We start from the raw sequence: 13,849 nt of genomic DNA, 5'->3' as shown, positions 1-13,849 counted from the left end.
AACCCCTGTCCTAAGTGATGGGGTTTCCACAACTTTTACAGTCTAATAGACTCGCCATTTGGAATTTTCCCCCCCAATTCTCTCCTCCCTCTTTGCCCTCCAGCCTTTTCTTAATTATGACTTTTTCCTTTGGCTTTACTGTTACTGGAGAGCTCCACATGAGCTGTCAGAGAAGGAAAATGGAGGGTGAAGGGCATTAACTGTGTAGCAAGTGGAAGATGGTTAGATTTCCATCACTCTGTTCCCCACCCCTCGGTTAAATTCCTGTTCCTCATCTATCACTAGTTCTTACTGCCATGCTCATAACCTGGGCTCACTCCAGCCAATGGTAATGATATCTGTGGTCTTGGAGGGAGTATGGTGTTGCATTCAATCTACACATGCATGAAATCTTCACTTTTCCCTTTGCATAGAAACCATCCAAAATGAAATGGACAATTAACATGCCCATTATAACATGTGGTGTACTTCCTCCAGTGCATCAAATACACCAACGACTGCTATGTGGGTAAAATAAGAAAATCACTCCACGCTCAAATGAACTCAGACAGAAAAATGATAAAAGACAAAATCATCTTATCAACCGTGAATGAACACTTTTCACAAAATGATCACTCCATATCTGACCTCATCCTCAAAGGAGACCTGCACAACACCTTCAAAAGTTAATCCTGGGAGCTTAAATTCAAAACTGCTAGACATCAAAAATCATGAACTCAGTAGAGACACTGGATTTATGTCTCATTACAACAATCTATAACTCACTTACCCTCCTTTGTCCTCTAACTGCAAAGATATTAATTGCTCACTTCATTGTTATGCTCTGATTACCTTTCCCAGACATAAAAAAGGAGCTCTGTGGAGCTCATAAGCATGTCACTTTCACCACAGAAGTTGGTCCAATAAAAGACATTGCCTCACTCACTTCTTGTCTCTTATATCCTGGGACCAGCATGACTATAACAACACTGCAAACATGAACTTAATAGAAATTGTGGGTGCCGAGCATCTCAGAGTCAGAACCTTAATGCTTCTCCTGACTCTCCAGAAGGTATCTAGGTTGCATCACATGACATTTATTCTTATCTCTCCAAACTCGTGAGAGTATAAATTGGAGATTAATGATGTAAAACAATGTTTTTTAATTTTGCAGATTGACCAATTGAAACAGGAACTTTCAAAGAAAGAATCAGAACTTCTCGCCTTACAAACTAAACTTGAAACCCTTAGCAATCAGAATTCAGATTGCAAGCAACACATTGAAGTGCTTAAAGAGTCGCTTACTGCCAAAGAACAGAGAGCTGCCATACTTCAGACAGAGGTAAGCTATTTTTTCATCATACAATACAATATAAATGTTTAGTTAACAGAGTGTGTCAGGGTTCAAATGATGTATTAGTTACAAATCTTTGCAGAAGATATATCCAGGGCTTTTTTTTCAATTTGTTAAAAATAGTGTAACAGTTTAAACCCTGCCATGTGCTAATACATTTGGCATATTTTCCTTATTACAGTATGTTAGCACTGATCCTGCAGTTTTTGAAAAGAACCTACTGACTTCAATAATGGTCTTGCATGTGTTAGTATAGAAAGATTGGACCCATGTATGGAATCCGCAACATCAAGGGTGTGTAGCTGTACCTGAGATTTCCCTTGTCTTTAGTCTATATATGGCAGTTCTCCTTTCTTCTTAATATTTTCACTAATAATTTCAAATTGTCTTGAGATCGTTTGGGACCTCAAACCTGTTTCCTCAGACCTAATGCTCATTTTTGTGTCCTTCTATTGTACATTTCAAATCTAAAGAGAGAGGCTGTTTATAAGTTTCGAAGGGTGCTTAAATATAGGTGGGGGTGTAGGTTATTGGTGTGAAGTCTTTTTTTCTTACCTAATTAGCTTTCATTTTCAAATGTGAATAGATTGTTAGTCCTTAATATAGGCCAGTATATTAGGGTTTTTTTTGTGTGTAATGTCTAAAGTACATAGCTTGAAAATTTACGTATTTAAATATGGTTTACGCAGTTGAGATGTTTTTCAAATGTGATTAAATAAACCATTTCAGTATTAAAAATGGCCTTCTCCACTAGTTCCTTTTCCATGGCTGTTTTTTACTGTGAAGGTATGAAACACAAAATAAGAATGAAATTTATATTTTAACCGTTTTATTTTTTAAGTTTTGAATTGATATGCCTTTTAAAAGAACACGAACAGTTAGACACTGCATTTATAAAAGGAAAATAAACTCTTTACATTCAGAAAAGTATACTAATTTAAATGAATTGGTTTCTTTCATGATAGTTCAAGGTTTAATCCTAGGTAATGGAATTCCAGGGGCAGAAGTTCACTTTAGTTCATCATCTTCATGGGGAAAAGTTAGCTGACATTTATCTCTCTTTGAACTGCATGTCCCAGGATTCATCCTCTTACATGTTAATAATGTACAAATAAAAATTTGAAATTGCAAATCTGCCCTCATCGGTCAAATAAAATAGAAGGAAACATAAATATAAAATCATGATGATAGAATAAGAGAAAAAACATCCTTCTGCCTATCAGTACTTCGGAAAGAGCCACAGATCCTAAAGGAGACTGAGGCAGTCTTCTGGTTTTGGGTGTAGCCACCTACACTTCTTCTGCTTCCCACTCACCATCCCCACAACGTCTAGCAACTGCCTGCTCTGACTCATGTGCTCAGGACAGTGATCCGGGAGTACATCCTCCTTCCCCATTCCCCTGGTTTGGGGACTGGCTGATCTGCTTTTACAATGTTTGAGACTCTATTACAACAGACAATTGGGTCCTAAGCACCATCCAAGAGGATTATGCCATACAGTTCCTCTCTATCCCCCCTTCCCACGTTGCTTTTCAGGGTCCCCTTTCACTGCTCTTTGAGCAGGTTCAGTCTCTACTGGCTTCTGGGGCTGTAGAGAGAGGTCCTCCTGAAGCATTGGGAACAGGGATTATATTCTCAGTATTTCCTGGTTCCCAAACCCTTGGGAGACCTATCTTTAGCCTCTGTGATCTTAACAAATACATCTAATATGTGAGATACCAGATGGTCACCCTGGTAACAATACTTCTTCTTCGAGTGATTGCTCATATCCATTCCAGTTAGGTTAGGTGTGCGCGCGCCGCGTTCACGTTCGTTGGAGAAACTTTTACCCTAGCAACCCAGGCGGGTCGGCTGGGCGCCCCCTGGAGTGGCGCCGCTATGGCGCCCAATATATATCCCAGCCGACCCGGCCACCCTTCAGTTCCTTCTTACCGCCCTTGTCGGTCGTTGGAACTGTGGAGCGCGGCTTCGCTGACCTCCACACTCCCTAGCAGCTCATTTCGCTATCGTTGTATATAGTAGTTATAGTTAATGGTTGTGTATATATATATATATATATATATATATATATATATATATATATATATAATTATTTAGTCAGTTAGTTAGTTAGTGTTAATAGTTATAGTTATAGTTTGAGGGGATCGGGGACCCCCCTCCCTTCCCCGCACCGGGAGCCGGAGCTCATGCCCGGCTCATTGGGTTTCAAGCAGTGCTCGGCTTGTCATAAGCCTATGCCAGTTGGAGACCCCCATGACTCCTGCTTGAAGTGCCTCGGGGAGTCGCACTTATCGGCTAAGTGCTCAATCTGCAAGTCTTTCAAGCCGAGAACCAAGAAGGAGCGAGACATTAGATTAAGACAGCTCCTTATGGAAGCGGCCCTGACACTTCCACCCTTGGCACCGAGCACAAGTCAGCCGGTAAGCAAGGGCACCGCCACGGCACCGAGCGCTGCCACCAAGGACTCACGGCACCGGCCTCCACCAGCGCCGAAACCGGCTCCGAGCCGCTCCCTCTCCCCAAGGTCGAAGACGGCAAAGGTGTCCCACCAGCAGCTGCCTCACAGTCAGAGCCTGCGCCAAAGACGGACCGCCCGGCACCGATACCTGCCGCGGCACTGTGTAAGCCGGTACCGTTGACTCCGACCCCACGAGGGCCGTCGAGTCCGGCACCTGGCGGCTCCCCGGTGCCCACCGCGGTAGAGCCTGCTTCGCCATCTACCCCGGAGACGTTTGCCGCAGCGAGGGATCTGATCGCGATCACCGATGCGCCACCGCCCTTACCCCCGGCACCGCCGGTGCGGGTACTACACTCAATGGGCAAACTGACCCTGACCAGACCAGCTTCGGTCAGCGTACCAGACCGGCACCACTCCAGATCGCGGTCCCTCGGACGCTCTGCATTGAGGCGTCGCTCATACTCTAGACGGCGATCTCGGTCTCGGCACCGGTCAGACTCCCGGCACCAATCACCTTGGCCCCGATAGGCTCGGTACCGCTCACGCTCCCGGCACCGGTCAGGCCCCCGGCACCGGTCGACGTCTCGAGCGTCAACCCGGTACTCGCGGTACCGCTCCAGCTCACGGCACCGCGGTGGGTGCCGCACCTCCAGGAGCAGATCGAGACAGAGGGACTCAAGATCTCGGTCGACCTCCCGGCACCGAGCCGGTTGCAGGTCCCGGTCTCACTCTCGGCATCGTCACCAATATCGACACCGGTCACCACAACCCAGAGGTGTAAGGTCTGTCGGAACCTCAGCTCCAACTTTCGCTGCTCCACCATGGCCGTCTAGAGGCACGTCGGCATCCTCCTAGGCGGGTAGCTACTACGAACGGGACCAGGATCCCGAAGTACCGCTGGGAGAGTTCCAGGACCCCCGCCCGCAGGATGTGGGTTCCCAACAGTGGGGTTTTTGGACACCCTGGGCATATCATCAGACCCAGGGTGGCCCCGTGCCCCAGACCTGTTCTGCCACCTCAGAACATCAGGTACCAGAGGCCACTGTTTCCCGCCCCCCCGTGGTTGAGTCGGATAAACAGCCGCCACCAGACTCCCCGGGTCAACTGGAGCAGGAACCAGTCCAGGAGCAGGAGACCGCACAGGATGCCCTCATCCCTGGAGTATCCTCCTCCTCCTCCTCGCCAGATGAGGCTGTGGCTGGGTCTTCAGCATCAGGGCCCCCACCGATAGACCTCAGGGCCCACCAGGACCTCCTCCGTAGAGTGGCCCTTAACATCAACCTACCTGTGGAGGAGATCCCAGAGGTTGAGGACCCGGTAGTGAGCATCCTCTCTGCGGACGCACCTACCCGAGTAGCCCTCCCATTCATCAAGACTATCCAGTCCACCGCCGATAACCTTTGGCAATCGCCAGCCTCCATCCCGCCGACAGCTAAGGGAGTGGAAAGGAAGTACATGGTACCCTCTCGGGGTACGAGTACCTATACGTCCACCCTCCTCCCTAGTTGTCCAGTCTGTCAACGACAGGGAACGGCATGGCCAACAGGCACCGGCCTGCAAAGCCAAGGAAGCTAGGCGAATGGACCTCATGGGTCGCAAGGTGTACTCAGCTGGGGTCTTGCAACTCCGTGTGGCCAACCAACAGGCCCTACTGGGCCGTTATAACTATAATATATGGGCGGAGGTGGGTAAGTTCTCCGAGCTTCTACCCCAGGACTCACGCCCGGAATTTAATGTGTTCCTGGAGGAGGGTAAGAAGGTGGCCAGGACCTCTCTACAGGCTTCCCTCGACGTGGCCAACTCAGCAGCCAGAACCTTGGCCTCGGGAATCACCATGAGGCGCATTTCCTGGCTTCAGGCCTCCACCCTACCCCCGGAACTACAAAATACCATCCAGGACTTACCCTTTGACGGCAAGGGTTTGTTCTCAGACAAAACGGACTCCAAATTGCAAAACTTGAAGGACAATCGAGTCATCATACGCTCGCTGGGGATGCATACACCTTCCACCCAGCGTAGACCCTTCAGGCCCCAAGCACGACGCCCATACTTCCCACTCCGCCAGAGGCAGGACTTCAATAGACGGCGTGGCTGGGGGGGCCGCAGACACCAATCCAGCTCCCAGGGAGGCCAAAACCAAGGGCCCTCCAAGGCACCACCAGGCTCCAAGTCCGGCTTTTGAAGGTGCGCACGGGGATGGCATACCAGCCTCAAGACAGGATCCTTCCCCTACCTTCTCCAACTGCCTCTCCCACTTCCTCCCGGCGTGGTCCCAGTTAACTTCAGACCATTGGGTGCTACGCATGGTGAAGCAAGGATACCACCTACAATTTGCTTCCTCACCCCCTTCCTGCCCCCCTTCCCAGTCCCTCTTCAGGGACCCCTCTCACGAGCAAACCCTTCTGCAGGAGGTTCGTTCTCTCCTTGCAGCAGGAGCTATAGAGGAGGTAACTCTAGACGAGAGAGGCAAGGGGTTCTACTCCCGATATTTTCTGATCCCCAAGTCCAAGGGAGGTCTCAGACCCATCCTAGACCTGTGGGGCCTCAACAAATGGATGCTCAAGTTGAAGTTCCGCACGATCTCCCTGGGAACCATTATCCCATCCCTGGATCCTGGAGACTGGTATGCCGCCCTCGACATGAAGGACGCGTACTTCCATATTGCCATCTTTCCACTGCACAGGAAGTACCTTCGCTTCACGGTCAGACATCAGCACTTCCAATTCGCAGTCCTACCCTTCGGCCTCTCCACGGCCCCGAGGGTGTTTACCAAGTGCATGGCCGTTGTGGCCGCCCAACTCCGTTGGCGGAAAATCCACGTGTTTCCGTACCTCGACGACTGGCTCCTAAAGGGGTCCTCGCAGTCGCAGGTGTGGCAACATGTCGAGGTGGTTACAGACCTCTTCTCCCAGCTAGGCCTGCTTCTCAATGCCGAGAAATCCAGCCTGGTCCCCACACAGAGGTTGGACTTCATAGGCGCGACCCTAGACTCTGCTCAAGCCAGGGCTTACTTACCTCAGCCCCGCTTCCAGACTATCGTCTTGCTCATATGGAGCTTGCAGGCCTCCACAATCACCTCAGCTCGCACCTGCCTCACGCTACTGGGGCATATGGCCGCATGTACTTACGTGACGAAGTATGCCAGGCTCCGAATGAGGCCCTTCCAAACGTGGCTTCATTCGGTATTCTGCCCGGGCAGGGACCACCTAGATTTATTGGTGACGGTCCCCTCCGACCCTCTCCGCTCCCTCGACTGGTGGCTGACCCCATCCCTAGTATGCACGGGGATGCCGTTCCGTCCACAGCCACTGTCGATGACTCTAACAACCGATGCATCATCCCTGGGGTGGGGGGCCCACTAGAGCACCTACGTACCCAGGGCCTCTGGTCGTCCCAAGAGCTGTCACTCCACATAAATGTCCGGGAGTTGAGGGCAGTCCGCATCGCCTGCCAGGCGTTTCAACGACTTCTGCATGGCCGTTGTGTTTCCGTACTCACGGACAACACAACGGCCATGTACTACATCAACAAACAGGGGGGAACCCGTTCGTCTCCCCTATGTCAGGAAGCCATTCGACTCTGGGACTTCTGCATAGCCCAGTCGATAGATCTGGTGGCATCCTTCCTCCCAGGGGCCAGGAACACACTGGCGGACAGACTCAGCCGATCCTTCCTATGCCACGAATGGTCGATCAGACCGGATGTCATTCATTCCATCTTCCAGAGGTGGGGATTTCGCCGCATAGACCTCTTCGCGACCAAGTCCAACAGGAAGTGCCAGGAGTTTTGCTCCTTTCAGGGTCTCTCTCCTGGGTCGATCACGGATGCATTCCTCCTGCCATGGACCCACCACCTATTGTATGCCTTCCCTCCGTTCCCTCTGGTGCACAAAGTCCTATTGAAGCTATGCAGGGACAAAGCGCATCTAATCCTGATCGCACCTGCGTGGCCCGGACAGCACTGGTTCACCGCCTTGCTGGACCTGTCTGTGGACCCTCCAATCCCTCTCCCTCTCCACCCAGACCTGATCACACAGGATCACGGCAGGCTCCGTCAACCGGACCTACGAGCCCTACACCTCACGGCATGGCTCTTGCATGGCTGAACGCGGCGGAGCTCAGCTGCTCCGCACCGGTCCAGCATATCCTCCTTAACAGCAGGAAGCCTTCCACTCGCTCAACGTACAAGGCCAAGTGGAAGCGCTTCTCTTGCTGGTGTGCTACTCAGGGGGTGAACCCTACGCAGGCCCCGATTCCCACGTCCTAGACTACCTTTGATACCTTAAGCAGCAGGGCCTGGCGACATCCTCCTTAAAGGTGCACTTAGCGGCCATATCCGCCTTTCGACCAGGAGAGGGTGGCCGCTCCGTATTCTCCCACCCCCTAGTCGCTAGATTTGTTAAAGGCCTAGAGCGTCTCTATCCCCCCGCATGCCGCCCTGCTCCTACCTGGGACCTTAACTTGGTCCTAAACAGGCTCACGCTCCCACCATTTGAGCCACTGGCGACTTGCTCACTCACGTACCTGTCATGGAAGACGGCCTTCTTGGTGGCCATTACATTGGCCAGACGGGTCTCCGAGCTGAGAGCTCTCACAGTGGACCCACCCTACACTGTCTTCCATAAGGACAAAGTACACCTGCGACCCCACCCGGCGTTCCTCCCTAAGGTTGTGTCTGCCTTCCATACCAACCAGGACATCTTCCCCCTGGTCTTCTTCCCGAAGCCCCACTCTTCTCGGAGGGACCAGCAGCTACACTCCTTAGATGTACGCAGAGCGCTCGCTTTCTACATTGAGCGAACAAAGCCTTTCCGAAAGTCTCCTCAGCTGTTTGTGGCGGTCGCAAAACGGATGAGGGGTCTACCAATCTCCTCTCAGAGGATTTCCTCCTGGGTGACTGCATGCATTCGCGCATGCTACGATCTAGCTCGTGTCCCCTCTGGCCACCTCATGGCACATTCCACGAGAGCTCAGGCGTCGTCGGCAACCTTCCTGGCGCACGTGCGCATCCAGGAGATATGCCGTGCAGCGACCTGGTCATCGGTCCACACATTCACCGCACACTATGCACTAGTCCGACAATCAAGAGATGATGCGGCCTTTGGGGTAGCAGTTCTAAATACTGCCACATCTCACTCCGACCCCACCACATAGGTAAGGCTTGGGAATCACCTAACTGGAATGGATATGAGCAATCACTCGAAGAAGAAAAGACGGTTACTCACCTTTGTAACTGTTGTTCTTCGAGATGTGTTGCTCATATCCATTCCAAACCCACCCTCCTTCCCCACTGTCAGAGTAGCTGGCAAGAAGGAACTGAAGGGTGGCCGGGTCGGCTGGGATATATATTGGGCGCCATAGCGGTGCCACTCCAGGGGGCGCCCAGCCGACCCACCTGGGTTGCTAGGGTAAAAGTTTCTCCGACGAACGTGCACGCGGCGCGCACACACCTAACCTAACTGGAATGGATATGAGCAAAACATCTCAAAGAACAACAGTTACAAAGGTGAGTAACCGTCTTTTCCTGCCTTAAACCACAATGACTGGTTTGCTGCCCTGTACCTTCAGGATGCTTATTTTCATGTAGCAATTCTCTCAAACTACCGGAGGTTTCTCTGGTTTGTTGTGGTGGACCAACACTAGCCCTTTGGCCTGTCTTCCACCGCTGGGGTCTTTATGAAATGGATGGTCACAGTAACAGCATACCTCAGGAAGAGGGGAATTCATATCTTCTGATATCTAGATGATTGGTTACGGAGAGGCAAGTCAAGAGAGGATGTCCTGTGTCCTGTCTATTTCACACTATGCCTACTCAGTCATCTATGTCTCCTCTTAAACAGCAGGAAGTCCACTTGAGCTGGGAATTGGCACTCTTATATGCCATTCCTCCAATTTCGATCATCTTGAGGCTCATTCTCCAGTGCAGTCGAGACAATATTGGTTTTCCAACCCCCCACATTGTTGGTTCAACCTTCCAGATTCCTTTCTCTTCATCCTGACCTCCTGACTCAGTAGCATAGTCAGGATTTTCACCCAGCAATCAGTTCCCTGCATTTCATAGAATGGATGCTGCATGGTTACATGAGGAGGAGTGATGCTTGGACGCAGGCCAACAGGTCTTGCTTAACAGCGGGAAGCCCTCCACGAGGGTGGAAGTGGTTCTGAGTATGGTCATTAACCTGGGGAGTTCAACCAACATGGGCTTGTATCCAGGACCTCTTGGAGTACCTATTACACCTTCAGTTTTCTGTCCTTGTGATTAGTTCACTGAAGATCCATCTATGGCAATTTCAGCATTTCATCCACCTAGCCATGGGAAGTTTGTGTTTTCAAACCCTATGGCTGTGAGATTCTTGAAAGATGTCATTCATCTCCTCCTATCCGGTTAAAGAGCCAGTTGCTTTAATATTATTTTAGCAGCTGTTACAGTACCTTTGTTTAAGCCTCTGGCAACTTCTTATTCCCGTCTGTGTCAGAAAACTGCCTCATCTGTGGTGATAACATCTGCAAGGAGAGTGTGCGGGTTGTATGCTTTGATGGCAGAGCTTCCTTACATGCAATTTTCCAAAGACAAAGAAACCATGTGTCCGCACTCCAAATTTTTCTCTTATGTGGGATCCCAGTTTCATTTGAACCACATTATAGATATACCAATGTTCTTTCCTAAGCCACATTCAATCCCAGAGGAGCAGTGGCTCCACACTCTGGATGTTAGATGATGTCTTGATTTTATCTTGACAGAATGGAACCTTTCCGTTCCTCACCACGCCTGTTTGTTTCCTACGCAGACCGAATGACAGGCCTTCACAGAGGGTCTCCAGGTGAATAACTCCCTGTATCATGACAGCATAGCCCAGGCTACACCTCCTCAAGGGGTATGAGCTCATTTCACAGAGCTCAGGCGACATTAGCGACATTTCTAAATGACATTCCTATATTGAACATTTGCAGGGCGACCATGTGGTCCTCTGTGCATATCTCTACAAACCACTGTGCAATTAAGGCTGCATGCAGATCAGATACCAACTTTGGGAAAGCAGTTCTGTAATCCTTCTTTAAATAGTCTCTGAGCCCTATGTTCTGTGAGTACTGCTTGCAAGTCACCCACATAGAATATACAGCTGCATTTACTCAAAGAAAAATGTTACCTACTTCTGCCGCCCCCCCATCTACTCTGCCTCGGAGTCTGCACTTACAACATTTGGTGTGAAGGAGCTGAGAGGGTCAGGGTGGAGCCACCTTTATATAACCAGAGGAGGGGCTATGCCTGCAGGGCATCAGCGCTACCTCTACAGATACTGCTAGGCAAAGTTATCTGGCTCCACTGCACGGGGCACTCTCCCCACCCCCTCTTTAGAACACGCATCTGCATCACATCTCAAAGAACAACAGTTATAGGTAGTTAACCGTTTTATCACTATCTTCTTTATTACATGTTCTTAACATATACGAAGACTGTTATCTGATCTTTTCTCAGGACTAAACATGCCCATTTTTTAAGGTTTCCTCAGGTTTCTAATCCTTCTATCATTTTTATTGTTCTCCTCTGAATTCTCTTCAATTTGAGCACATCTTTCCTAAAGTATGATGCCCAGAACTGGACACAATAATCTAGCTGAGGCCTCACCAGTACTGTGTAGAGTGGGGCAGTTGCCTCCAATGGCTTTCCTACAATACTCATGTTAATACACCCCAGAATATTAGCTTTTTTTTCTTCTTTTGCAATTGTATCACATTGACTTATATTCACTTTGTGATCCACTATAAATTCCAGATCCTTTTGAGCAGTATTATCATCCATTTTGTGGGTATTCATTTGATTTTTCTTTAAGTGAAGTACTTTGCACTTGTCTTTATTTAAATTCATCTTGTTGATTTCAGACCAGTTCTGCAATTTGTCAGGATTCTTTTGCATTTTAATCCTGTCCTCCAAGGTGCTTGTAATCCCTCACAGTTTGGTGTAATCTGCAGATTTTATAGGTACACTCTCCATTCCATTATCCAAATCATTAATGAAAATACTAAATAGTATCACACCAGGAATGACACCTGCAGTACTAGATACGCCCTCCTATTTTGACATTGGCCATTGATAACTACTCTTTCAACTAGTTGTGCACCCACCTTATATTAAATGAAACTAGACTGCATTTCCCTAGTTTGCTTCTGACAATGTCATGTGGGACTATGACAAAAGCCTTTTTAAAAGCAAGATATATCGTATATACTGCTTCCCTCTATCCACTAGGCGAGTATCTCTGCCAAAGAAGGAAATTATGTTGGTTTGATATGATTTGTTCTTGACAAATCCATGCTAGCTATTCCTTATAATCCTATTATCTTCTAGGTGCATACAAATTGATTGTTTAATGATTTGTTCCAGTATACTTCCAGATATCAAAGTTAGGCCGACTGGTCTGTAATTCACAGCATCCTTTGTTTCCCCCTTTAACAGATATGTATTATATTTGCCCTTCTCCAGTCCTGTGGGACCTCGCCCATCCTCCATGAGTTCTCAAAGATAATTGCTAACAGTTCCAAGATTGCTTCAGCTAGTTCCTTAAATACCCTGGGAAGAATTTCATCAGGCCTTGTTTACTTGAATACATCTAACTTGCCTAAACATTCTCTAACCTGATCTTTCCCTGTTTTGGCTTGTTTTTCTTCTCCTTTGTTGTTAATATTAATTGTATTGAGTATCTTGTCATCATAAACCTTTTTATAACTCAGATTGAGCCTTATCCTTTCTGATTTTGTCCGTACATGCTTATGCTGTTCTTCTGTACTCCTCCTTAGCAATTTGTCCATGTTTCCACTTTTTGTAGAATTTCTTTTTGATTTTCAGGTCATAAAAGAGCTCCTGATGGAACTGTATTGGCCTCTTACTGTTCTTCCTATATTTCTTTCAAATCGCATAGTTTGCAGTGTGCCTTTTTAATATGATCTCCTTGAGCAATTGCTAGCGCTCCTGACTTCTTTTTTTCTTAGATTTTTCTTCCAATGGGACATTAACTACCAGTTCTCTGAGTTTGTTAAAGTCTGATTTTTTGTCCATTGTCCTTATTCTGCTGCTCTCATGTCTTCATTTCCTTGGAATCCTGAAATCTATTATTTCATGATCACTTTCACCCAAATTGCATATTCCTCCGTGGTGGTCAGGATCATGTCCTAAATTGGCAGTTCCCCTAGTTAATTTTTCCACTTTCTGAAACAAAAAGTTGTTCCTAATACATTCCAAGAACTTATTGGAAATTTTGTATTTTGCCATATTACTGTTCCAGCAGCTACTTGGGTAATTAAAGTGCCTCATTACTATCCAGTCTTGAATTTTGAATATTTCTGTTTGTTGTAGATATGCCTCATCTACCTCCTCTTCCTGATTTGGAGGTCTCTGGTAGTCTACTCTATCATTTTACCCCTTTTATCTTGACCCAGAGACTTTCAACTGGTCTGCCTCTCACCTCCTCTGGATCTCGGAACAAGTATAGTCTTCTTGATGGATAATGCAACATCTCCTTCCTTTTTAATACTGCCTATCCTTCCTGAACAAATTGTACTCCTCTATACCAATATTCCCGTCATAAGACTTAGCCTACCACATCTCTGTGATGCCAGTTAATTCATAAATTAGCTTCTGGACAAATACTCCAGTTTTTCCTGTTTATTCACCATACTCCTTGTTTCAGAGTAGTAGCCGTGTTAGTCAGTATCCGCGAAAAGAACAGGAGTACTTGTGGCACCTTAGAGACTAACAAATTGATTTGAGCATAAGCTTTCATGGGCTACAGCCCACTTTTTCGAATGCATGGAATGGAACGTATATTGAGGAGATATATATACGCATACAGAGAGCATGAAAAGGTGGGAGTTGCCCTACCAATTGGCCTCTTAGAGTTGGTAGGGGAACTCCCACCTTTCATGCTCTCTGTATATGTGTATATATATATCAATATATGTTCCATTCCATGCATCCAAAGAAGTGGGCTGTAGTCCACGAAAGCTTATGCTCAAATAAATTTTAGTTTCTAAGATGCCACGAGTACTCATACTCCTTGTGTT

General features: G+C 47.9%; 1 protein-coding gene across 5 annotated transcripts in view; it reads left to right on the top strand.

Annotated features, from left to right (window-relative positions):
• ERC2 (ELKS/RAB6-interacting/CAST family member 2) overlaps nucleotides 1-13,849 on the top strand; it is an 840,807-nt gene that overhangs the window by 231,907 nt on the left and 595,051 nt on the right. For all 5 annotated transcript variants that reach the window (XM_030570319.1, XM_030570317.1, XM_030570316.1 and 2 more), the window contains exon 6: nucleotides 1,154-1,321. In XM_030570319.1, the coding sequence (XP_030426179.1) occupies nucleotides 1,154-1,321 (168 nt within the window). The remainder of the gene's footprint in view (nucleotides 1-1,153; nucleotides 1,322-13,849) is intronic.

Source organism: Gopherus evgoodei, chromosome 7 (assembly GCF_007399415.2).
Source record: "Gopherus evgoodei ecotype Sinaloan lineage chromosome 7, rGopEvg1_v1.p, whole genome shotgun sequence".
In the NCBI taxonomy this organism is placed as follows: domain Eukaryota; kingdom Metazoa; phylum Chordata; order Testudines; family Testudinidae; genus Gopherus; species Gopherus evgoodei.
The sequence above is the reverse complement of the archived record's forward strand: the minus strand, read 5'-3'. Positions and strand labels throughout refer to the sequence as shown.